Below are 26,396 nucleotides of genomic sequence, written 5' to 3'. Positions count from 1 at the left end.
AGAAAAGGAAAAAAAGACATTAAAGGTGGTGTGTGTGTGTGGGGGGGTGATGCTCTGCCGATACCTTATTTGGCTTAATTTAATTTCCCCCCCACCCCTGCTCTCGCTGGCTTCATGAGGAAGGGAATGGCTGGGAGATACGGAACACTAGTTGTGTTGGCAATTATGTTAATGGGATGCTATTAGGCTATGATTCTGTATGAGCGATTGGGGAGCAGTGCTGCTTTGGCGGGAGAGGTGCTAGCAGACGTGTGTCTCCCTTATATTGCTCCAGCAGGTTTATTTACATAATGATGCCCCTCCTGTCAGCTGGAGGTGTGGCCATGACACTGGGAACCACAGTCAAACTGGTCACTTGCAAAACTGGGTACGGACAGATCTGTGAGCCGCTCCGTGCTGGACCAGATCAGATTTTGGTGTGCTTTCTACTTGGTCTCTCTGCAGGGTGCAGTACAGGAGGTCCTGCGGGGTGTAGCATGGGAGGCTCAGAGGGTGCAGTATGGACAGCACTGCAGGGTGCAGCATGAGATTCTCTGAGGGTGCAGTATGGACAGCACTGCGGGGTGCAGTATGAGATTCTCTGAGGGTGCAGTATGGACAGCACTGCGGGGTGCAGTATGGGATGCTCTGAGGGTGCAGTATGGACAGCACTGCAGGGTGCAGTATGGGATGCTCTGAGGGTGCAGTATGGACAGCACTGCGGGGTGCAGTATGAGATTCTCTGAGGGTGCAGTATGGACAGCACTGCAGGGTGCAGTATGAGATTCTCTGAGGGTGCAGTATGGACAGCACTGCAGGGTGCAGTATGAGATTCTCTGAAGGTGCAGTATGGACAGCACTGCGGGGTGCGGTATGGGATGCTCTGAGGGTGCAGTATGGACAGCACTGCGGGGTGCGGTATGGGATGCTCTGAGGGTGCAGTATGGACAGCACTGCGGGGTGCGGTATGGGATGCTCTGAGGGTGCAGTATGGACAGCACTATGGGGTGCGGTACGGGAGGTTCTGCGGGTGTGGTATGGACAACACTGCGGGGTGCGGTATGGGATGCTCTGAGGGTGCAGTATGGACAGCACTGCGGGGTGCGGTATGGGATGCTCTGAGGGTGCAGTATGGACAGCACTATGGGGTGCGGTACGGGAGGTTCTGCGGGTGTGGTATGGACAACACTGCGGGGTGCAATACAGTTGAGTCAGGTTGCGGTATGGACAACAATGCAGTGTGCAATACAGGTGAGTCTGTGGGTGCAGTATGAACAGCACTGTGCGGTGCAATTACAGGTGACTGAGGGTGCGGTATGAACAACACTGCGGAGTGCAATACAGGTGACTCGGGGTGCGGTATGGAAAGCACTGGGGACTGCAGTATGGACACCACTGTGGAGTCCGGTACAGGGAGGCTCTGAGGGTGTGGTACGGCCAGCACTTTGGGGTGTGGTATGGGAGCCTCTGAGTGTGCGTACGGACAGCACTGTGGGGGTGCCATACGAAAGAGGCTCTGAAGGTGTTGTATGGACAGCACTGCGGGGTGCGGTACGGGAACCTCTGAGGGTGCGGTATGGACAGCACTGTGGGATGCGGTACGGGAACCTCTGAGGGTGCGGTACGGACAGGACCGCGGGGTGCGGTATGGGAACCTCTGAGGGTGCGGTACGGGAACCTCTGAGGGTCCGGGACAGCACTGTGGGGTGCGGTACGGGAACCTCTGAGGGTGCGGTACGGACAGGACCGCGGGGTGCGGTATGGGAACCTCTGAGGGTGCGGTACGGGAACCTCTGAGGGTGCGGTACGGCAAGCCTGGGGGGTGCGGTACGGGAACCTCTGAGGGTGTGGTACGGACAGCACTGCGGGGTGTGGTACGGGAACCTCTGAGGGTGCGGTACGGACAGCACTGCGGGGTGCGGTACGGGAACCTCTGAGGGTGCGGTACGGACAGCACTGCGGGGTGCGGTACGGGAACCTCTGAGGGTGCGGTACGGACAGAACTGCGGGGTGCGGTACGGGAACCTCTGAGGGTGCGGTACGGACAGCACTGTGGGGTGCGATACGGGAACCTCTGAGGGTGCGGTACGGGAACCTCTGAGGGTCCGGGACAGCACTGTGGGGTGCGGTACGGGAACCTCTGAGGGTGCGGTACGGACAGCACTGTGGGGTGCGGTACGGGAACCTCTGAGGGTGCGGTGCGGACAGCACTGTGGGGTGCGGTACGGGAACCTCTGAGGGTGCGGTACGGACAGCACTGTGGGGTGCGGTACGGGAACCTCTGAGGGTGCGGTACGGACAGCACTGCGGGGTGCGGTACGGGAACCTCTGAGGGTGCGGTACGGACAGCACTGTGGGGTGCGGTACGGGAACCTCTGAGGGTGCGGTACGGACAGCACTGTGGGGTGCGGTACGGGAACCTCTGAGGGTGCGGTACGGGAACCTCTGAGGGTGCGGTACGGACAGCATTGCGGGGTGCGGTACCAGTGGCTCCAGCAGACGGTTTATTTATAAGGGGAACCAGGGTGTTGATACGATTGATCCTGGCCTTCAGAATTCATTATTAATTTGGAGCTGCAGCACATCTTTATTTATGCTGTGCCCCTTCCTCTTCATGTATTATTCTTTTATAGCCGCCTTATTGTGTGTGTTTCTCTGTGGATAAGACCTGTCATCCATAGGCCCTGCCTGGGGACTTGATGGCAGCAATCTCCCGGCCCTGGGGGAAACATTAAGCGGCGTGCAGAGCCCCCGCATGCTCCTATCCCCCAACCTTTCCCTTCCCCTTAATGAGAATTTCTCCTAATTATTTCAGTGGCTCGAGTGCGGGGGCCGTGGTGGAGTTAGATCTTGGTACTCAGACGTGACTGCTATGCTGATTGAGGCAGCAGATCAATAATTTAGGCCAGAGTCTTAATGGTGCTGCTAAAAGCTGATGTGTCTGAGTCCAGAGATTCGGCGTTAAAGGTACAGAGGCAGTAAAGCGGACCCAGGGCAGTCTCCCGTATGTAACCAAGTGGCTGAGGGGGTGGGATTGTTTTCATAAGCCTCTCTGGAGGGAAAAGTAGAGTTTGGTCTCTCATGGAAATTTCGCAACGTGACTGTGCCTTTGACTACAGTTGCTCGATGAGTCCCGGGCCCATTGTTTCTCATGGTTTAGAATTAATGTGAGTCTCCCTTTATACACACAAGTGCACATTCACGTCTTTAAGCGTGCTGGTTGGCGTGTTGTTTGGTGGTCTCTTCTCCATCGCCTTGCATGTTGCCTTTCCAAGCTGGCAGGACGTTCCAGGACTGAGAACACCATCCTGACCAGTCTGACCTGCTCTGGTTTCTGTGTTTGCCAGCCTTAGATGTGTTAGATTTACCTTTAGATTTGATGTGAGACCTGCCCCTCCTCCTGAAGACCATCCTGTCCTGACGTTCCTCTATGTCCTGCCCTTTTAAAGGAAGGATGGCTTAAACTTGGGAAATTCAGATAGGACCAAACTGTGATGCAGAGACCTACGCGCACGCGCACACACACACACACACACACACACACACACCTACCTACCTTTTGGCCTCTCTTCTGCCCTTAGCTACTTCCTCAGTTATTGAAATCCTGATTCTGGGAATAACTGTAAATAACAATGGATCCCCGATGAAGGAATGGGATTCATGTATAATATATTAACCCATCAGAACATTGCATTTCTCCTGAAACACTCGGTATGGAGTACCTTGTGTCACAGACTGTTTATGTTTTGGCAGGATGTTGGGGACTAAACCCCCAACTCCCCAAGATGGGTGTCATCTTGGGTCACTTCAAAGGGGATCGGAAAGTGGGCTGAGGAGGAACCCAGAGAAAATTCTGTTGTATCACATGAATGATGATCGGAGTAGACTGCAAATTTGTTGAACCTCAAGGGCAAGTAGAAGCAGCGGCAGTAGCTCCTTTTGTTTCTGAGAAGTGGTGTCAGCTTTTAATCCCCTTCATTAAACTGCTGGAGATGATCTTCTCAAGACTGGCATTCCCAGCATCCTCAGTGAAGAAATCTTTTGGCCACGGGCAACAATCGCTCTCCCACTCCAACCAAGGCCTTCTTGGGATAGTAACTCAGTGTAAAGGGTAATTAATTATTAAAATGCATTTGAAGTCACATTTTGAGTAGTTTATTCAAAGGCACAGTCTCCTCACTAATGGCGAGCAAAAGCCACCATTAGATTGAAAAATAAGGCCGTTGTCTCTGTTGACTTGTGGTGCGCTGCAATGAATGATGGTGACAGGCTGAACTGTTTAAATCAGCGAATAGAAATAAATGCTACCTCATTGCTAGCCATGCTGACAATACATTAAAGTTAATACCCCCTAAAGTAAAACGAATGTTTGTTTATAAGTGTGAAACACATAGGAAATGGTTGTTCACCACAGTAAAAAGCAGAGTGATGGGATCTGGTGGAGGTCAATCTTCCTCTGGAGTGTTTGAAATGGTGTGGTGGGGGGGGGGGAGTGAAGGTAGGCAGAAGGCGGCTGGTACGGAGATGTGGAGATCCCCCCTGGCTCTAATTGGTATGTCCCGTCTAGTTTGATTATTACTGTCACCGTGGGGGGAAGTTGTGCTGGTTCTGATTGTGTGCTCGGTATAAACAGGCCGTCAAGATGGCAGCTGTGTGAGTTTATAGATACGCTGGTGCAAAGGGGTGTGTGTGTATGTGAAATTCAGTATATAAAAAGTGTGTAATATATAAAATATATATTACACATTGTATATGTACTGAATTTTATGGTGTCTAGAACATGGATCTGTAAGTGATCAGCACAAGCCAGGAAGCATGTACCACGCCTCGCCGTCCACGGGTTTCGCCGTGTTCCATCAGGAGGCAGTTTAGTGATGCGGAGGCCCAGTGAGGTGGCGTTCCCAATGGCCAGGTGCCGCGGGTTCGAGCTCTGGTGCGCGGAAGTCCTGAGATCTGGAGGTGGTGAGTGGAGCCGCGGTGCGGATGGGCCTCGTCTGCCTCGCTGCCTCGCCTCGCTCTGTGTGAAATATAAATTTACTGCCCGCGTGCGGCTGGTTATTTATTTTCCACACTCCCTGCTCTGGTATCCCAGAGTTGACGGAGTGATTTTGTAAAATAGAAACATTATAGACTGTTACTGTCAAAGTGTTAAATGTGATATATAGAAGCGGGGCGTGCTGATGTGGGCCGGCCGGCCGCGCTCCCAGCTCCGCACCGCCATCCATGTCTGAAGCAGGTGCTCATGGGAAAAAGGAAGTCATCCGCACATAAGAGATGGCTGAGGTAATGTGCTGCGAGGTAATAGCTTTACGCACCACACTGGAACAGAGGAGCTCGTTAGAGGCCGGGCTTTAACCCTGTCAGCTCCATGCCGCCTCCGAGAGGGGAGATGCCTGGGGGGGGCTTACGTGGAGTGGGCGGGCGGCTCGTTGAAAGAAGGTGGGCAAATCGTTTTCTTGCATTTGGGTTTTCTATAAAATTAGAAAAGAATAGCAAGCTGCTTCATTAAGTGCTTAATTTTTATGGATGATTGTTTGGACACTGACAAGCTATAATAAATGGGTGATAATGATCGGGGGAGATGTGCTCCCCTACCCAAAACACGATGGGGAAAAGATGCGGTGTTTGCAGTGCTGCTGGACACGATGGGTTAACCCCATACAGGCCCCCCCCCTCAGGAGCTCACTGCCGGAGGCGGCTGCGGCTTGTCTGATATCAGGGCCCGCTTTCTGCCCGCTGTCGGTCGGTTGGGCTCACTGCCGCACTAACAGCTTCCTTCTCGATGGTCCTCCATGCCGGACGCGCCGCCCTCTTTATTTTGATGTGTGCCGTGCCGCTCGTGTCGTTTCCCCACTTAATTTCGTGTTTTATTGTCCAATATATGTTGTGGAAATAATGGAAGGCACCTGGCCAGTCGGTTAATTATCGGAGCCGGAAACGATGCGGTCAGCCTGAGAAAAGCCCCAAAGTGTCTCGGCCGAGACGGATTGACACGTCGGAAAGAGCTCCTGGGGGAAATATGATCATAACGATAAGGCAGGACGAGTGTTCCCCCGCTGGCCACTTCCAAACCTTTTTACGGCCGATTCAAAGATATAAAACTTTATTGCTCAAGTGTAAAAGGGACAGTGTTTTTTTGCATAGTTTAAACACGGGCCTGGGAAAGCCATCTCAGTTATAGCCCTACTGTGACATTTTAAACTTTATTGAACAAGACTTTTAAATCTGGAACAAGTATATAAAATGAGGAATTTATTAGTTTTTGTGGAGATAAGTGTCCCCAGCAGTTGGCGCCGTTGAGCCTGACCTGCAGATCGTCATATCGGCCAGGCAGACATTCATTCATAAATCTGAGCCGGGGGGGGGGGGGGGGGCTGATCCTTCATTGACAGGCTGTGCTGTGGATGGCACAGGACCTTTAATTACGCCACCGTAACATGCTATGGCGTCAGGTTACTCAGCTCCTGTTTCTGGTTTTATTATTTTATCATTTGATTTTTTTTTTTTTCACCTCCATTTTATTGAATGAAACATTGTTAAAGAAAGAGAGACTGTATGGTTGCATGTCAGATGGATTTTAGAGTGTCCATATTGATTTTAATTACGGGCAGCGGTCAGTCCCTGGTAAGATCTCATCTCCCGCCTGTGAGGAGTCTAGGATGTGGAGTGAGGGGGCGGGGCTTGGTCCAGCAGGGGGGCGGGGCTTGGTCCAGCAGGGGGGTGGGGTTTGACCTGGGAGGGGGCGGGATTTGCGTGGCGTAGCTCCATGCCCGGAAGGCCTGAATCTTTTATGAAGGCAAGGGAATTCGCAGTGCGCAGGTTGGGGGGGGGGAGAGCATACAGTGTGCTGTGTGTGAGGCGCAGTGCTCCAGGGACGGGATTGCTTGGCGTTAGGTACGCCCCAGTTAGCCACACTGCCACCATTTCCTGCAGTGGGCCATGTGCAGCCCTCACAGGGTGGCCATTGCGGGGGGGGGGGGGGGGGGAGTCACCTGATTCAGGTCCTTTAATCGTGGGGGGGGATGGTGTCTCGTGCCCACCTCACATCAAGGTCTTCCTCAGCGGGGGGGGCACAACATGAGGCTTGGTCTGTTTTGTCCTTTTTGGATACAGATATTCAGCGTTTTGCAGGGAGTGCAGCGTGTGCCTCTGTCCAGTGGCTGTATGGCCGTCCAGGGTCGGGCTGGTTCTGACGGGGTTCTTCAATAAGCTCGGGTTCCAGCCTGTGCAGCAGAATGCTGTCACTACGTCACTCAATGGCAGATTTCTTTAATACGCTGTGCAGGCGGGTGCCCTGCAGCCTTGCTGTCCTGTGAGTCGCCCTCTCGTCGCCCCAGATCAGCAGCGGTAACCCTCAGTTAGGTGAGACCCTTGTTGTCTCCGGCAGTTTGTACTTTGTTTACTTGTTTGTTTTCTCGCTGCTGCTGCGCCGATATGTGTTACGATGGAAATGAGGTGTCTGTCTGAGGCTGCCTTTGCCGTGTGGCCCATATGTTTGCCGGCTGATACAGTGCGGATTACTGTGTTCGCGGAGGCTGATAACTGTGCTTTATAACCTCGGCAGGCACTGGGCCCTAATCAGGCTGCAGCACATTTCCCCTCAGTCCGCGATAGAGGCCTGTTAGCAGGTTTATCACGGGGGAGATGGGCAGCCGCACACGCTTTATTTTTAGAAGCAGGTTTCTCTCTCACCACCCCCCCCCCAGCCTGGGGAGCAATCAGGCCTCTGCATCTCCCCCACTGGGACAGCGCAGCTGAAACCGATGTGAAGGGGGCACTGTTGAGCCGGCGTGCCCAGCCTGGCATGGCCCGTGTGTGTGGGTCTGGGGATGGCATGATGGTGGGGGGGGGGGGCATACGGTGAGCTGCCCCTTCGGATGGTGCTGTTCTTTCATCCCTTCTGCTCTTCTTCCCTCTGCAAATTTATACTAAGGAAGTAAGTTTGGCTTTGTCTCCCTAGTGGACAGTCCAGCAGAATTTAACTGGTTTCTGAGGGGTTTCTGGACTGCCGGACTAGTCTCTTGCTGGTAGCTTTGTGGCGCTGACCTTGAGGCTCTGCCGTGCCGGTAGCTCTGCTGGTCGGGGCTCTCCGACAAGCCAAGTAAAACCAGGGGATAAGAATCGCATTTGAGTCCTGATGAATGTCTTTGCATAGTACACTTCTAAACGCCTTTTTGTCAGATCATATCCAGAGGTGAGCTGGAGGCTGATTCATAAAAGTGCCTTTGTGAATAAATAAAAATTAAAAATAAATTCAGTCCTGGTGTTGTGTGTCATTATCGCTGTGGCGTCCAACCCCCACTGGGGCGCGCTGTCGTCCTGGTCAGCAGAGGTGCCTTTGCTCCTGGTAATGGGCCCTCCACCACGGGGCAATTATGTCGCGCTTTTTCCAAAGGCTATGACAGAATTGTCAGCCTCACTGCTCGCAAATTGCCGGCATTTTTCTTGCCGTTAAAAAAGATCATCCATTCAGCGTCTGAAATCGCTCTGCCGCAATCAGCCGAGCGCTCTGTGCTCTTGGGGCTGAATGGAGGTGGCCTCTAGCATTAGCATGAGATTACCTACGGGCCTGACGGGCGCATAGAGGGCCCCGCGGGGCCCGCCGGTGATCAGGCCCTCTCCGCCTGGCAGAGGTGGAACCGGCACCTTGTCTAGAAGACTGGTCTGGTTTCCTTTGCTGGGAAAAGTCCTCCATTTATTGCTTCTTGTTCAGACATGGGTGCCGGCGTGTGCTGCAGTCGCATGTTTGTGAGATGCTGCCACGAGCCAGAGACGGCGGCTGCGCCTATGCACCGTGTGACGCTGTATGACACGGCGCCTCGGTAACGCTGCAGGTGCGGCAGCAGTCTCTCTCTAATAGGGTGCGGTGACATTCGGCCGCTGCCTCGAACCTGCCGCCGGTGCCGTGCACGCGGGTGCCATCGCGCTCTAAGCGGATTAAAGCCGCGGCGGAGGGAACAGAGGGGAACGCGGCGTCCCAAATAGCTGATTTGGCTCCGTCTGCCGTGAGTGCTGGAGTCGCGCTCAGTCGTGGCAACCCTGACACGGGCCCACAACAAGCCATTAGGAAGCCACAGAGCGGCTCACCATGGCGACCGCATGGGTGTCAGGAAAACTGTCAGCCTATCACCCCCCCCCCCCTTTGCGTGGAGGCTCGATAAATTAAAGCTGTGTGCAGACGGCAGCTTGTGGCAGCAGCAGATCTGCAGAGGAGCTCGAATCGCGAGTCTCTAGAGGTAACCGACAAGTAGGTCAGACAGATATTATAATCCAGGTACTATCTCCTGGAAAAAAAAGCCCCCATCCCCAAAAAGCTGTGTATATAATTGTGCGTCAGCTGCAGGTACCTTATGCAGCTGTTCCGAGGGGGGTGTTTCTAACATTTAAGATATTTAATAGTAGAGATAAAGGACCAATCAGATGCACAGATAAAGGACCAATCACATGCACTGTTGAAACTCCGGCATCAATGTCTGCTTGTGTTTGGTGGCTTCTCGCACTGCTTTTCTCGCACTGCTGAGTGGTGTTTATCCCCATGAGCCGTTGGGCTGGATGGTACGCAGTCAGACCAGGGAAGTGGAGCCCCCTTGTGCCTCTGTGTCACCACGCCGCTGCAGGCCGTCGCAGGCCGTCGCAGGTACCGATTCCTCCCTCTGAGAGAAGTGGCTTTGCGAGGTGACTCCTTGTTTTTTAATTTACCCTAGGAAAAAAAACACAGCGGCATCCCGCAGAAAGGCCTGCCGGCTTGCCAGCTGAAGCTCTCGGCTGCAGGCAGGTGGTTCGAATTTATTTGCCGCGGTGACACGGTAGAACGGAGAGCAGCCAGTGAGCGAACCAGGTGCCTGTGGCGGGACACTGGGCATGGTGCGTAAACAGGCCACCGCGGGCTTCCCAGCAAGCATGCGGCTTCGCCATGGCCTGGAAGGGTCTCTGGTTGGGGTGTCTGCGTGGCCCCTGGTCTCTGGCCGGGGTAACTGTGGCCGGAGGGGCCCGCCTGGGCCCTGGTCAGGGTGCCTGCATGGCCCTCAGTCCCTGGCTGTGTCACACGGACACGCGATCATCACAGAGCAGTTTGCCAAGGGCCGGCAGTGGATATGGGAATTAAATTTCCCTGACATTAATGCTACTCTGTGGCTGTGCATTAGAGAGGCTAACTTGATTCTGCTCCGAGTCGGAACAGGGTGAGTGCCCCCCACCCCACTCTCCCGGCCTTACTGCCCCCCCCCCCCCAAACCATCAGTCTGTGTGTGTGTGTGTGTTTTTTTTTCCCCTTCAGGTTACATGTGGCTTCCACACCCCATCGAATTATGCTCACATTTTTCCATTTGCGCCTTGCTGCATCTGTCAACGCCACCCCCCACACTCCGTGGAGTAGAGCTGGGTCTTTATTTAATATTCTTTTGTGCGGCTTTCCTGAAGAATGGTCGTGGCAAGAGGAATGATACTGTGCCCCCCCCCCCCGCCCGGTTTTTGTCTTCTGATTGACACCCAGGTCTCCCCATGACCTATATTCGCATCTGCTGTGTGACCCACATAGACATGATAATGATGCGGTGGCTGACCCCAAGGCTTGCAGGGCTCGCAGTTTGGGGCGATAGCGTCCGCACCCCCCCGGGACCCGCAGGGCACTGTGCTGGGCTCTCCCGAGACGGGCTTCCCCAGCAGCCACGCCCCCAGCCCAAGCGCTCAGCTGCGGAGGCCTCTGATTCGCTAATTACTGTGATTACTCCACTAATCTGGGACGGAAATGAAACGGTGACGGCGGACTCTGTGATTTGTCACTTTTTTTTCCCCCCTAAAGCCCAGAATCCTGACAGACCTTCATTTGCCCCTATTCAGGGCTGTGTCAACGTTTCATTTTAGCGCAGATGCACACACCCTTAACCCCACGATTCCCCCCGTCCACCTCGCGCCCCCCACCTGTAAACAGAGCCGGCACTGGCCCCGATTCCCGAAAAGCTCACTTGTGTCACCGCTGTGAAACTGCAGTACAATGCAACCATATCTTATTTGGGTACGAGTGGAGGGTAATGTTCTGTAGCTGCACTGTCTCTTTTCCCTTATAACCTTCAGTAGCTGATTCCTAAAATAGGATATTGGCTAAACAAAGTTGTTATTGTTTTTTTTTCCCCTTCGTGAAGCATGCAGGGAAAAAAAGCTTCAAGTAGCTCCTGTTACCCCCCCGCCCCCCCACAGGAAAATCGCCGGTCTTCTCTGAACCAGTGTCATGTGGAAAGTAGCGGTAATCAAGTTTGATATTTTTGATGGCTTGCATTGTTTTTCTAAGACTGCCAAGAGCAAAGTTAGCACTGGAAGCGTTTTGTACACAAAGACTCACAAATGGAAAGTCTCCTGGGAACAGCGCTGTGACACATTCAAAACTTTTCCCAGACGCTCTATAGTAAACCCAAGTTTTTTTTTTTATTATATATATTTTTATAGTTATTTTTTTAAACTGTGGAGTTCACGTTAAAGTTCCCGTTATGTACGGAAAACAGTTATTACGCCCTTTGTATGTGGTACTGAATGACGAACGATTTCAGCGATTTCAATTTGAAAATGATCGCTGGTGATACTTGGACTTTCCTGCTAGGCCTTTATTCGCGTCAGAAGGCATTACAATCGCATGTGTAATTTCACCCCATGGCTTTTTAAGCTCTCCTGTTGACACTGTGGTGTGAATACTTAGTGTTTCCTTCCTCTGGCGAAAGACTGTTCCAAACATTGTTACGCTAGATATTTAAAAAAAAAACGATACCTTTCACACAACAAAGGTGCTACGAGTCCCTCTGGAAAGATCCCTGGGAAGCAGGGCTGGGGGGTTATGTTCTTATGTAGGTGTGAGAGTTTAATGGCCGTTTTTGAAGCCACTTTGTGTTGTGCAGTAACTAGTGGTCACACTCCCGTTCTCTGAATTTGGCTGGGCCCCGAGTTTTAACCCTTGCGTGTATTTGATAGCTCTTTGGGTTTAAGAGGCCAGCCTGTCAGTGGCCTGTTTTATTCCGGATGGGAGCCTCATCTCTGCACTCTCAGCTGCAGAGGCTGACTGCCTGCATCCTGCTATTAAAATAATAGGCCCTCATATTTGCGTGCTGCCTTCAGGCTGTCATGGAGTCCTACTCCAGGAACCCCCAAGTGTGTCCCTGCAGGTCACATCCACGCACCACTTTCCCTTCCTCCTCCTGTAATTGGCTCTCGATTTGCCTGGCCCTTAGCTTATTCGCTTATCTCCAGCCACTGATTGGTCCCCCCTCCCGTGCTGCTATTTGCCGCCTTAATCCCTGGTGCCGTGATTGATGGCTTCGAGCGGCCAGGGCTCTGACGCCACCACCCTGCATCCTCTGGCCAGTGGTTGTTATGGTATCTGATTTGCTGAGCTCTCGCTGTGACAGTGACGGCGTCGGGTCGGCTTCCTCTTTGATGACCGGCCGAGGCCTGGATGTGAATGCGATCCTCATTTCAAAGCTTGCTTTGCTGGAAGACTGCGCTGCCCGTTTGCTCAGCTTGAAAGATCGCGTCGTTCTTCCCCCCCTTCTTTCCTTTTCGCTACATTCGAGCGCAGTGGCGGCAGCGTCACACTCAAAGCTGCGGCACTGTCAGGACGCGGCGCCTCTCGCTTTATTTCCCTTTGGCCTGCAATTACTGTGGCGTAATTTCATGAAAAATCCCCTCTGCAGTGAGCGCTATGCTTCATTTTGAATATATTACACTCATAGCGGCGTACTGTACGTGTATTATGTTAAATTCAAAATCCTATTATTCCTATCGCCCTATAATATCAGTCCCACAGGCAGCGTGTGATGTTATAATGAGGACGAGGGACCCATTGCTCTCCATTGACTGCTCCACTGCATTTCCTTAAACTGCCAAGTAAGGCCGGCATTAATAATTCATCTCATTAAAGTGTGTAATTAATCTGGAGCGGTGTAACGGGAAGGAGCCGGGCGAAGGGCTGTTTTAGGAAGTGCCGGCGAGCGGGCGGGCGGGGGAGGGGGTCGCTGGGGGGGGGGTTTGACAGCGGCAGCCCTGTTTCTTAGCACGCCGTCTGATGCATTATTTATTCCCTCCGAAACGCCTTGTGCTGGCACGCACAGCGCCTCCCTGGGCCGCACGGCCCCCGCCCGGAACACCTATCATTAACACCAGGGGGTGCGGGGAACGCACCGTGAAAATTGAGAGTGCTCTCCCTTATTAGCAGTGCCAGGGTGGAGTTTTTTTGTTGTTTTTTTTTTTTTTTTTTTTTTTTTTTTTTTTTTTGTGGGGGGGGGGGGCAGGTTTTGTTCTTCGTGTCTCTTCTGCTCTGTTCTCAGAGCCTGACAAATGCACCAGGAGCTCATGGAGCCAGCCGGGGACCAGCAGCTTTGATTTTTATTTTAAAAATAAAATCTTGGGTAAATGGCAAACAGTGTTTACTTCTGTATAATTTTCGGTCATGTTCAGGCCTTCATGCCCAGTAAGCTGACAGAATCTGAAAGGGCGGATGGCGCTCAACACGCTGTGTAATGTAACATCTACACGCAGGCTCACATGTCTTTGGCAGGGGTCACATTGGCCGGTCTCCCCCCCACCCTTGGTCGCCCCGTTGCTGTCCTGGTGCGGGGGCCGCCTTGGGTTTCCCCCGAACAATAAACAAGGTGGGCTGGCACGCCTGAGTGTAACAGGTAGACTTAAACAAACGCTGTCAGATGAATTCAGCGTCTCTCCCCGTCAGCAGCCCCCGCCTCAGCTCGCAAAGCCCCTCATCTGCTCCAGATGTGGTTTAATTTACTGCGACTTGGCTAATTACAGTAATTAAGGATTAATTACTGTTAATTACGTTCACATAAACTCATCGCCAGTCAAAGAGCGGAGCCTTATGAAATGTGCCACGCGAGCGAACATGGGCCCCGCGCCCCCTCTGCCCGCCTGGCTGGCTCCAACGGGGCCCCCTGGTGGCCATGCGGGATGCCTTCCCCTGCTTCTCTGCCAATGTCTTTGAGGCCTCTGCTTGCAGGATGTCTGGGAGCTGCGGAAGGTCTTTCTGGGCTTTTTGGGGTTACGATTTAAAACCAATTTTTTTTTTTGTTTAAAATTAAAAGAAGTGCAGCATAGAGTCGCATTTGAAAGGTCCCCCATTCAGAACGCTGAGAGCATATAGCATTTAGCTCCTGCTCTCGGTTTGACAGGCTGCTTCCTGATAAAGCCGTTTCCCTACCCATAACCCCCTCTGCCCTCTGCCTTTCACCCTCATGGCAGCTCTCTGATAAACGCCACCGGTGCTCCTCTCCCAAAACATCTGTCACGCATGTGGGGTAGCAGACACAAACGTGGCTCCTCTAGCATTAAAATGTACAGTGCGAGTGTTTGCCAGACTGCGCTGATGGTTAGAGGGGGTCGCGAGTGTAATTAATGCAGCCTGGGCCACCGAGACCACCTCCTTTCTGTGTCGGCATGTGGAAACGGGCCTACGAGGCGTTCTGTGGGAACAGGTGCTGCCCGGGTGCATGGTGTGGTGGTGGGGGTGGGGGGGGGCACTGTCACACGCTGACGAGGCAGAGAGATGGCGGCTCACGGCAGACGGCGCTTGCCTCTGTCGCCATCCCCCCCCTTCCCCTCTGTGGTGACTGTGGTCATCTTCATGGTGTGCGGAGTGAGAGAGTGACACTCATTAAGGGCCCTGAATGAATGGCTTTAATAAAGAGCCTCGGCTCGGCCCGCAGCCCTAATAACACTGCCCCCCCTCCCTTTGGCCCCGCCGCTCACGCCCCTGCTTAGGCGCCCCGGCCGCGTCCCCCATGCCACACACGTGCACATGGCTGCGGGCATGCGGAAACACGCCATCGTGCCACCCCTATAAGCTCCTGAATGTCTTTAATCAATCGTAAAGTTTAATGAACCTCCTCACCGTTAATTACAGCCTCGTTGCAGATAGCACTCTAAAGTTTTTATGTTCATACTAAGGTTTAATTTCAGCTCACACCTGAAAAGTTAAGCGTTATTTTATTTTTTACTCTGTGCCCTTATTGAAATGCGATCGCATCACATGCCTCTCGCTTGATAAAGCTGTATTAAGGTGCTGGGGATTTCTCCGTGGCTTTGAGCTGCTTAATTCACATGTATAGTATGAGGCTAATTATATCAGCTTGACATAAGGCACCTTAAATAATAACATGAAATGGCTGCAGGCTGAATGTTTTCCCTCTTTGGAATAATACCATCCCTTTAATGATGGCCTTTCACGTGAGCTTCACATCTCCTTTAATGCTGACTGCCTCAATACGGACTGCCCTTAGGCCTGGCCGGGCCCGGACACCCCCCACCGACTGTAATTACCATTATTAGAAATGGCTCCGGGGGTGTAGGGCACCGCAGAGCAAAGTGCGCGCCTGTCCGCTCTCCTTGGACCTCCTGGTCGTGAGCCTGGGGGGCCGGAGGGGGACATGGAGGAAGACAAGAAGCCACCAAAGCCAGCTAATGTGACGCCTGTCAGAGCCCCTCTCACCAGCTGTCACCCCTGAAATGCACCAGGGTTCATTCTTTTAATTGACACCTTTTTTATGCTCTTTCTGCCTCCCTCAGCCTCTGTGACCCCCCCCCCCCCCACCCTGTCCCACCCCGCCCCCACCCGGTTTATTGTTCCCCCGTTGCCGGCCACCTTGGTGAGCCACAGACCTCTTCATCCGGAGCTGGAGGGTTTTATAAACACTTTGCTTCTCGCTGCGTCTGTCAGTGTTTCTGTAGGTCGCCCCCACACTGGTCATCGGGGGGGCTCGCGGCCTCGAAGCTGGCCAGCCTCGTTTTCAGCTTATAAAATGTAACCTGATCGCCCAATGTCCCCCTGCACCTCCATAATGTATTTTTTTTCTTATGGCATAACACTTATTCACAGGTACCTGAAAAATATTACTCACATATGACTATTGTCATATTATTAGGATGAACCTGAGAATAGTGTGTCATTATTATAATGGCTGTTCATTAGCGTAGTACATGTATTATTGTTAATATTCCTGGGCATTATTGTTACATGGCGTTATGCTTGCAGTACTTCTGGAGAAATGCCGCCGTTTTTCACAACAGCAGAAGTGACATAGGGGAACGTCGCAGGATGGGGTGCAGAGCGGATTCAAAGAGCGAGCGCATGTCGTCTCCATTCTTGTACACCCCGAAAGGATGAGCCTGAAAGCCTGAGAAGGTGGCAGCCAGGGGGGTGGGGGGAGTGTGGTTTGATCACCCCCCAGCTCTCCACCTCCACTCACCAAGTGTTCCAGCGACTCTTTTCCATTCCAATGCACCGCGGCGCTATAATGAATGATGCTGATGTTAAATTAGCATGTAGCTGTCGCTTTGATTCTGGGGCCGGCTACATGACAGGCCCACCGTGGCACGCGCCAGCGTGGTGAGAGGGGAACGCCGGCGTGATTTATTAACCGCTAAAGCCGCAGCAGTGTGTCCCCTCCGTGTGGCCAAAGCCGACGAGCGGGCCGACCGCAGCCACGGTGACGTGTACTGGAACTGCTAAGCACGGAGCCGCCACACCTGTACGGGTTCGTTACGTGGGCTCTGAGAGTCCTAAACATTAATTTCATTTCATTATTGTAATTTGGTGCTGCTCGCTTGTTTTATTTAGTGATTGCACCATTTCCTTAATGCAGTCCTTGTAGTTTGCAGTGACCTTTTTGTCCACTGGTTCTTTTTAATACGTTTTATTGAATTATTAAACAAGTGTTATTCACATATGACTCCGGAAAGTGGCATTTTTGTACAGCCTTCTATGTGTATGTTATTGAAAAATTAAAGCATGAGAAGACAAAATGAATGTATGCAGTTATATATTTAGGTTTTTTTACTCGGTACTCTGCTGTTTTTGGCTGTTTCTGGTAAATGCAGCAGGTATATTAGCCAGTGGTGCGTGATGAAGAGAGGCCTGTACACTGAGCCACGGCAATATAATGGAGAAATAAATTAGTGTGTGTTGCTGAAGTCTGCCACCTAAATCATTCTTAACTGACAGTGTGAATTAAAAATGACAAAGTGCACCATGAATAATGTAAAATGCAGCAGCCACCAGTGTGATGCAGTAAATACAGGAAAGCTGTGTGTTTTTACGGCATTTCTTATTTTTTGTTTGTTGAGTGAGGGTTTTTCTGATCATCCAGGCGGCGCTGCGGCTGAGCTCTGTGCTGCTGGTGAATAGCATAAACACAAGGGTCTCACCCATTATCACAGCCCAGCCACTGTAACATGGCCCCCGCCTTAAAGGCGCTTTAACTCCTACAGAGTCGGCGGAGCAGGACACCCTGAGCTGGGCCACATCCAGTACCATATCTCACCGGTTTTTGCCTGGTTCTCCCCTACTGCCATCCCAAGCCAGGGAGTGGATCGGCTTACAATATCGACACAGAGTGGAGCGCTTCCAACAGCTAGGAACTGCCAGCCGGAGATGGAGAAAGTTTTATCATTCCTGTCAGAAACATCACAACTTGCTTGTTTGACCATACATCTTCCTAATTGTGACAGAACACCTCAGGCTCATTAATTAAAGATGGTTTAATTCGGCTGCCTTCGAACCACCAAGGAGGGCTCGGGCACTCTTCCATTATCGAGCTGCATGTACACCCCCCGCCACCCCTCCTGAGAGGGGGGTGTAGTTGTTTGTTTATCCCTGCCTCGTTTTGTTGGTCGTCTTTAATGATTGCTAACCTGGCCTTAACCAAGCTGGGCTACCACATGGATGGCCTCCATAGCTCCATAGGATGACGGCAGATTTCCCTACTTTTTTTTTCCTCAATTAGTCAATAAATAGCAGGGTGGCCTGAAGTCACTGAAATGCTTCATTCCGCTGGTTCGCCCGGCTGCCGGTGCCTCCTGCCCTACAGATGGGCTCCTCCATCCTTCTGGACAAGACTCAATTATTCATGAACGTAGAGAGCTGGAATTTGTCTTTGTCCTTGTTCAATTAAAGGCTAGCTGAGAGTAAGGGTTAAGCTGAAATGATCCCGGCCTCTCTATATAGCAGCTTGGATGAATATTTCACCATGTTGGCCTGCCGCCGCATTAAAACCATGGTATGTGTGTGTCGCTCTTTTTTCTTAATTGACGTCCCGATGAAAGGATGCAAGCTGCAGTGGAGACGGAGGCTGACATGGGTCACGTCAGTGTGCCACAGTGTGTGGCTGATATACAGTCTGTTTTTGGATCCTCATGAATCCTTAAACCTACATACAACCCCTGGCTGTGTGCCTTGGAAACTAAACTTGTTTAATTAATATCTAACTGGACAGTGAAAAGCCCCCTTCACCCCCCCAGGTGCTGGCCTGGCTTTTATTCAGTACTGATATGGTTTCTAAGAGGCCAGGGTTGGATGGCTGAGTTGACAGTTCCGCATCATTTTGTTTCACTTTTCTTAATGAAGTATAGAACCGCTCAGCACTCTGCCATATATCCATGCAAATGGAGTAAAACTGGAGTGCATCAGTGCAAAGGGCTTCTCTCGTACGGCCGACATGACAGCCTGGCCATGTGCGGAATAGATGCCAAGTAAATGCAGGCCATAGAACAGTAATCAGGCAGCCAATCCGGAACATGCGGATCAAAGGTTGGCTAATTGGCTACCGAGTGGGAATCGTGCGCCGGCGGCTGGGGAGGCGGATTAAGGCCTCGTCTCTGAGTGGGAGAAGGGTGTCCGCTGGAGACTTCCGGAAAGCACTGTGCCGGCAGGGCTGAGAGAGATGAAAAGAACATGCACAGATAATTGTTTATCCCTTGGAGAATGGCTGATGTTCATCAGCGGGTGGCTAAGTTGGTTCTGCCTGGCTCTGGATGGGAATGTGCCACAGAGCCAGGAATGGTAACATTAGGACAAATCAATTAGCTCACCATTACCCAATCACAATAAAGGGCTCTGAACTGGGGAGGCCTAATTACGGCCCACGGGGAAGGTAATGGGATGACGAGAACGTGGTTTTCTTTCCTTTATTAGTTATATTTATTTAATCCATTTCATTATTTTAATTGTGCGCAAGTGGATATGAATGGTATAAATAAATCATACTTTCCCTTCCTGATGAACCAGTAACTGCCTTTTAGTTATGAGTATCTGAGTTGTCTCTTCTTGTTGGCTGCTATATAAATCATATATTTTAAATCAGAATTAGAACTGATGGATAAAAGTGTCTAGCATTGTTGCCACATACCTCCAAGCTTGTGGGTTTGAATCCCACCTCTGCTCTGCATGTTTTTGTACTGTTTGCATGTTCTGACTGTATTGTAAGGGTTTGTTCTGAATACTGTGGTTTCCTGCTGCAGTCAGGAGACACACAGTTAGGTTATTCGGCATCTCTAAATTGCCTGTATGTACGATTTGTGTTTGTGAGTGTGTGTGTCCTGCAGTGCACTGCCATCCTGTCCAGTGTGTCCCCTTGCCTTGTGTCCTGCAGTGCACTGCCATCCTGTCCAGTGTGTCCCCTTGCCTTGTGTCCTGCAGTGCACTGCCATCCTGTCCAGTGTGTCCCCTTGCCTTGTGTCCTGCAGTGCACTGCCATCCTGTCCAGTGTGTCCCCTTGCCTTGTGTCCTGCAGTGCACTGCCATCCTGTCCAGTGTGTCCCCTTGCCTTGTGTCCTGCAGTGCACTGCCATCCTGTCCAGTGTGTCCCCTTGCCTTGTGTCCTGAGCTGCAAGGGAAGGCTGGATGGATAGTTAGATGAATATACTTCTTGTATAATGCTAAATACAGAAAATATAAGAGGGGGAACACACAGTGTTTAGTAGCAGTGGCTTCTGACACTAACGATGGCGCACATTATTAAATGGCGGCCTGTGAAGTCACCGGAAGGCCATGTTGCGTAATGAGCGGAAGCCAGCAAATGCGAGGCACTGTACTCACAGAGGTTGCCTTGTGCAGCAAGTCGCTGTCACTGATGAAGGATTCCCGGGCCTGTGCTCCATCCCTACTCTGTCGTTTCTTTTCCTGGCACTTTTTCCCTGACTGACGTTCTCCGAGAGGGCAGCTTTAGCCGCAAGCCAGAGCCTGTCTCGGTACCACACACCGGAACCACTCCAGATTTCTTTTTTCTCTTAGAAAAAGCACTTCAAAGGTGGGATTAAAACTGGGCAGAACAACAGGCCCAACCCTGGGGTTTTACCCTGGGCTCCGCCTTGTTGTCGGGGCTGTGCTGAGCCCATTCTCAGAGAGGATGTCGCTGATGGCCTGACGGATGTGTCCGTGCCAAGCGTGTCCGTCAAAGGGGGCAGGTGGGGGGCTCGTTCAGGTGTGAATGGATATGTTCTTGTGTTTTTGCCGTGTATGGTGAGGGCCCCTTCTCTGTTTGGTTTACAGAGCTCAGGTCACTTTCCACATGTTAACCGCCGGATACGACGTGAACCCCGTTCAGAGTTCATCTGCGCATCTCTTCCTGCCTCATCTGATAATGTCGTTCTCCAGCCAGCTGAACACGCAGCCGTCGCCATTTTAAGTCCTGTAGCCACCCTTGAGCGCTATGTGCCTGATATTCGTCTCGCTGCGCCCTGCCCCTGTACGGTGCTCGGTTGGCGTTCAGGGGTCTGTGACGCGCCACGGCGGAATCTAGGAGAAGCTGAGCACGCTGGGTGTCAGATGTCCGCTTCCCCATTTCTCCAGGCGCCTATCCCATTTCCTCTCCTCTCCGCTCTTCTCTGAGGCTTTCATAACAAATGGACGGCAGTGGATCACCGCTGCTGCCAGCCCCCCCCCCCCCCCCTTTTAAAAAGACTGATGGCAGCGGCACCACAGCCAAGTAAAATAAACACTGGCAAATGCAAAGCAGGGGCTGCAGTGTGTAATGGAATTGTTGTATGAACTCAGGGATACTTGGTGATTCCAAGTGACAGTCTAGACATGTGTGTGCGTGCATGCATGTCCGTGTGTGTGTGTCTGTGTGTGTGTGTGCATGCTGTGGGAGCTGGTTCCAGAGGTGACTCAGACCTCCAGAGTGTCCGTACCTTTAGAATTTGTACTCCTTTTCCAATAATTCTTTGTCTCCCAGAAGAGTAAACAAAACTCTTCTCGACGTACTTTGGTATTTTTATCCTGTGCGCTCTAGAACAGAGCAGGTTCTTGTTGAGTTCTTTGCGTCTCCGCGTTAAACGTTGTCCCAGCAGTTTAAGAGATGGTAATAGGCACAGTTATGAGCGCTCCAGGAGGAGAGCATGAAAATGTACAGATGATAAAGGGCTTCGCTCTCCTTTTAATTTTATGTTTTGAACTATGAGCTTGTTTTTGTGCTTCATTGACTCTGGTATTTATGAGGTAGTTATAACGTTAGAAAAAGTTTTATACTCTTTTCTGAAGGTTCCGTCAGATCTACTCGGGGTCTTCGTAAATCATGAACGTTGGATAGGTGCAGTCGGGAGAATGGGCAGTTTATGCAGGCACGGTTTTATCTGCACTCACCCCCCCCCACCTCCACCTCCGTCAGCCATTCACAGGACGCACACAGATGAAACAGGATGTTTGCAGAACACCCCCCCACACACAATGCCCGATGCATGACCTCATGACCCCACTCCGCTCACCAGCAGTCATGACATTTGCATTCCAGATACAGTGATGGGAGGGGTGGTGAGGGCGTTGCCAGGGGTGTGGGGGGTCTGCCCCCGCCCCTACCCACACCCCTGCCGAGCTGACAGCAGGAGCCTCTCTCATCCCAGCGGGCAGTTATGCTGAGGCCAGCTCACAGACCAGGGCAGGCCTCCCTGCCTCCCCAAAGTCTCAGGCCTAATGAGCTGGAACCTTTCATCCACTTTGATTAGGAGCTACTGCTCACTGGAGGGTGACTAACAGAGAAAACCACAAGATAAGATTTCTCTCTTAATTTGCTTTTGGCACTGTTTTTAATTGCTGATATGTGTAATTGAGGCTGGTGTGCCTTAATGTGTTCACTGTTGTTGTGGGACTAGATTTTTCTTTTTTTAATGAAAGCAAACAAGTAGAAAAAGTTCAAGAGTGTGTGTTTAGCATCTTAAATTCCTTTTGTTTGTACTTGTGAAATGCATGTAAAATACGTACCTGGTGTGTTACCTTTGAAATGAGTCTGAGGGAGACCCCTAGTGGACATGCTGTAGAACAGCTTGTTTCCAGAAAGACAAGCCACATCCCAGGGGGTACCAAGGTTTTCTGGGAGGCAGCCATGCTGTAGGGGGTAGGGGGAGCCCAAGATGACCTGGTGCTGTCAGTCTGGCATGTAGGTCGGTTGGGTTCCTGAGGAACCCTGGTGGCTCTGGTGTTTCCACAAACCATTTCCTGAACCTGGGAGTGAGCAGATCCAGGTTCAAGTGAGATGTTGGCTTGTACAGTGTCAAAAGCAGGTCTTGGTGAAAGGCCAGCTCAGCTTTATGATATTTTTTTTGGAAACTGAAGAAAAAAAAAATTGCACAAATGCATTACTGAGCAATAGGCTTTTAAATGTTACTTCCTAGCCATTGAAATAGTACAGTATGCCTTCATAGACAAATTTTAGATATATTTGTGGGTTATACTTTTGCTGGCATTGCTGCTTGAATCAGCCACCCTTTTGTTGCATTTCCTTCAGGTACAGAGATGGAGCATAAACGCTCATTTTGCTGCGTTAATAAGCCCAGCTCATTAGTTACATTGAAACAGCATTGTTTGTATAACTGCTTTGAAGAATGTTTCTGTGGGGGCTGCTTGTGTATAATAACTCATTCGACAGCGTCATCTCGTTAACAACGGCCCCCTTTAACGCAAGACCCCCCCGTGCCCCCCTCCCCGAGGGACTCTCTGCAGAGCCATGCACGGCCAAAAGGCAGAGATTAACAGACCGAAACCCTGCCAGCGGATCCTGCATTTTCTGCGGCGTGACGGATGGCGTTTCCGCAGATTCATTTTTGTTAGTGTATTCTGGTGACTTTGGTTGATTTGAAAAGGTTTTTTTGGTTGGATTTGGCAGTGGCGCAAATTTAGGAGGAACATGGACATTTCAGGAGAGCAACTGCTCGACTAAGGCCGTGAGCTGATGTTTCTAATTGATGAAATGACGGTTTAATTATCTTCCGGCTTGCCAAAACAGCATGTAGCCCCAGCTCTTTTATGGCAATGAAATGAGGAGAGGAAGGACTGGTGATGCATCATGGCTGAGATGGAGATTTAGGAGGTCTGTCCATGTGCCGGTTTATTTGGGAAACGCACTGGGAGGCCGGCCTATACACTCTGTGACGTGTCAGTGCCTCACACTTAACTCCCAACAGGTTACAATATTTGTTTGTTTGCTGGTGTGTGTTGGGTGTCGCCTCTGAACTTAGTGACCTCTGTGTGACCTTTGACCCTGGCTGTCTTTCCAGTGCTGAGTATCCGTGGAGCACAGGAGGAGGAGCCTCCGGACGCCCAGCTGATGCGCCTGGACAATATGCTTCTGGCCGAGGGTGTGTCTGGGCCGGAGAAAGGGGGCGGGTCTGCCGCCGCCGCAGCCGCTGCTGCTGCCGCTGGGGGTGCTGGCTCGGACAACTCTGCTGAGCACTCGGACTACCGGGCCAAACTCTCCCAAATTCGGCAGATCTATCACACCGAGCTGGAGAAATACGAGCAGGTAAGAGCCTGCCTGGGCTCCATGGTGCCCCCTAGCTCATAGCCTTGTCACAGTCATGGTCCCCTCTGTCGGTCCTCTCATGGTCAGTCACAGTCCCAGCTCTTGGTCCTTTCACAGTCAGTCAATTGATAACCAGATTTTGTCTGATCGCCGGTGCCGGTGGTGAAACTTGCCTGCGCTTATTAGCAGAATAACATTACATCATTTTTTATTCTGAGTAAAACGAAAGATCGATCTGCTACCCGTATTTAATAAGAATAATGAAAAGGTCATATAAGTAAAATATAAATAAAATGCTATGTCCTGTTTTGATCGCCATCGATCCCCCAATAAGTAATACTAACAAAATAACTGACAAAAATGACTTATTTACCCTCTGTTGTTTTGGTGTGGTGGGGTAGTTTAGTTTGAAATTGTGTGAAGCTTAACCTATGAGCTTTTTGCAACGTTGATGCTTATTTAGAATAACGGTCCCAGTTCTGCAGTGTGAAAGCGACACACGAAAGTAGCCAGGAATCGGTTGAGACAGCCCATGAACTTGGAACCAGGGATCAGGTTCTGGAACTTAAGGGTAAAAACGCCTGTAGAGACTATTTTCAAGGTTCCAGTCCTTGTGCGTGGCTGTGCTGCGGCTCCTGCTCTCCCTCGTTGTTCCGCAGTGCCTGTGCTGTGGTCTGCCTCTATCCAGTGCTGTGGTCTGCCTCTATCCAGTGCTGTGGTCTGCCTCCATCCAGTGCTGATGCGCGCAGCGGCTTCTCACCACTCTCCCACTCCTGTCATCCTCGTCTTATCCCTTATTAATTTGTCTTATCTATTCCAGGGCTGTCAGATTATCGAGTTTCACCCTTTCATTGAAGTACGGCGGAGGTTCTCCTCGTGTTATTAAGGGGGAGAGATCAAAATCAGCACCTTGGGGGTGTGTCATTTGGAAATGGCTTGGGAGATGATTATTGAGAATGCGTCGACTGAGAAGTGTTGTTATTTTTGAGAGGCATGTATATTTATTCAGGACTGCCCCGCTAGCGTTTTTGTGCCTGTCTGTCACGGAGCATTCTGCTCTCTCACAAACAGGGCTGGGGGGGTGCAAGTAAGCACCGTGTGGACAGAGTCAGGATTGCCACCACGATGAACAAAAAAATATCAATCACATGACAATTGTACCATCTCATGACACTGATTTTATACAGTGAGGACTGTATCCCATGTTGACTATAGAGAGAGGGACAGAGTCAGTATATAAGGGGAGGCACTGTGAAGACTGTATCCCATGATGACTATAGAGAGAGGGACAGAGTCACTATATAAGGGGAGGCACTGTGAAGACTGTATCCCATGATGACTATAGAGAGAGGGACAGAGTCACTATATAAGGGGAGGCACTGTGAAGACTGTATCCCATGATGACTATAGAGAGAGGGACAGAGTCAGTATATAAGGGGAGGCACTGTGAAGACTGTATCCCATGATGACTATAGAGAGAGGGACAGAGTCAGTATATAAGGGGAGGCACTGTGAAGACTGTATCCCATGATGACTATAGAGAGAGGGACAGAGTCACTATATAAGGGGAGGCACTGTGAAGACTGTATCCCATGATGACTATAGAGAGAGGGACAGAGTCACTATATAAGGGGAGGCACTGTGAAGACTGTATCCCATGATGACTATAGAGAGAGGGACAGAGTCACTATATAAGGGGAGGCACTGTGAAGACTGTATCCCATGATGACTATAGAGAGAGGGACAGAGTCACTATATAAGGGGAGGCACTGTGAAGACTGTATCCCATGATGACTATAGAGCAAGAGGGACAGAGTCACTATATAAGGGGAGGCACTGTGAAGACTGTATCCCATGATGAATATAGAGAGAGGGACAGAGTCACTATATAAGGGGAGGCACTGTGAAGACTGTATCCCATGATGACTATAGAGAGAGGGACAGAGTCAGTATATAAGGGGAGGCACTGTGAAGACTGTATCCCATGATGACTATAGAGAGAGGGACAGAGTCAGTATATAAGGGGAGGCACTCTGAAGACTGTATCCCATGATGACTATAGAGAGAGGGACAGAGTCACTATATAAGGGGAGGCACTGTGAAGACTGTATCCCATGATGACTATAGAGAGAGGGACAGAGTCACTATATAAGGGGAGGCACTGAGTCCAAATACCGATGCTTTTTCTGGCACATTCCCCCTTACTTCCGCTTACCAGCACCGTGTCACTGGCAGCTATGTGGAAACATCACTGGGTTATGCTTGCTGTCACTGTATATACAGGGTAAACAGTCGATCTCAGCCCTGACAAGGATGGGTGTCAGGTTCCAGCTGCTGTTGGAGTGACATGTCACATTGAAGCGGGCGGCCCAGAGGAACACAGAAAGTAGATGGATGTATTTGCATCAGAGAGATGGCCTTTTTCTGATGGTCGGGTGGACCCGCGGCACAGCACGTCACACACTGATAGTGCTGTAAGCGCCGATACCGGCTAGGAATAGGGCTGAACCTGGCCCTGCCTGTTTTAGCTTCTTCCTCATGATCGGGAGCCGAGACCGGGACTAGGACCTTGACTACAAGATGCTGACACAGTATATAAAACACAACAGTGACAGGGGCATCCCGGTTAAAATTATTAGTAGCTGCAATGCTGACAAATCCCACAGCATAGCATCCAAACACTGAAGGAGAACGGCAGCACTATACAGTGTGTGGCCAGCTGGGTAGCTGTATTTTGCTCTACTTTTACTACCTTAAAACTTTTAATTATTCTCCTCTTTGTGCTCCTGCCTTTTCCCACACTTATTTCAAATTATATATCATTGGCTGTGTTTCTGTCAGTCCGTGACATTCCTG

The 26,396-nt window shown here is 51.0% G+C and overlaps 1 protein-coding gene across 2 annotated transcripts in view; it reads left to right on the top strand.

Annotated features, from left to right (window-relative positions):
- Window positions 1-26,396, top strand: part of pbx1a (pre-B-cell leukemia homeobox 1a) — a 62,049-nt gene that overhangs the window by 22,175 nt on the left and 13,478 nt on the right. For both annotated transcript variants that reach the window (XM_023816671.2, XM_023816672.2), the window contains exon 3: window positions 23,296-23,540. In XM_023816671.2, coding sequence (XP_023672439.1) covers window positions 23,296-23,540 — 245 coding nt within the window. The remainder of the gene's footprint in view (window positions 1-23,295; window positions 23,541-26,396) is intronic.

The sequence above is a fragment of the Paramormyrops kingsleyae genome, chromosome 21, assembly GCF_048594095.1.
Source record: "Paramormyrops kingsleyae isolate MSU_618 chromosome 21, PKINGS_0.4, whole genome shotgun sequence".
Classification (NCBI taxonomy): domain Eukaryota; kingdom Metazoa; phylum Chordata; class Actinopteri; order Osteoglossiformes; family Mormyridae; genus Paramormyrops; species Paramormyrops kingsleyae.
The sequence above is the reverse complement of the archived record's forward strand: the minus strand, read 5'-3'. Positions and strand labels throughout refer to the sequence as shown.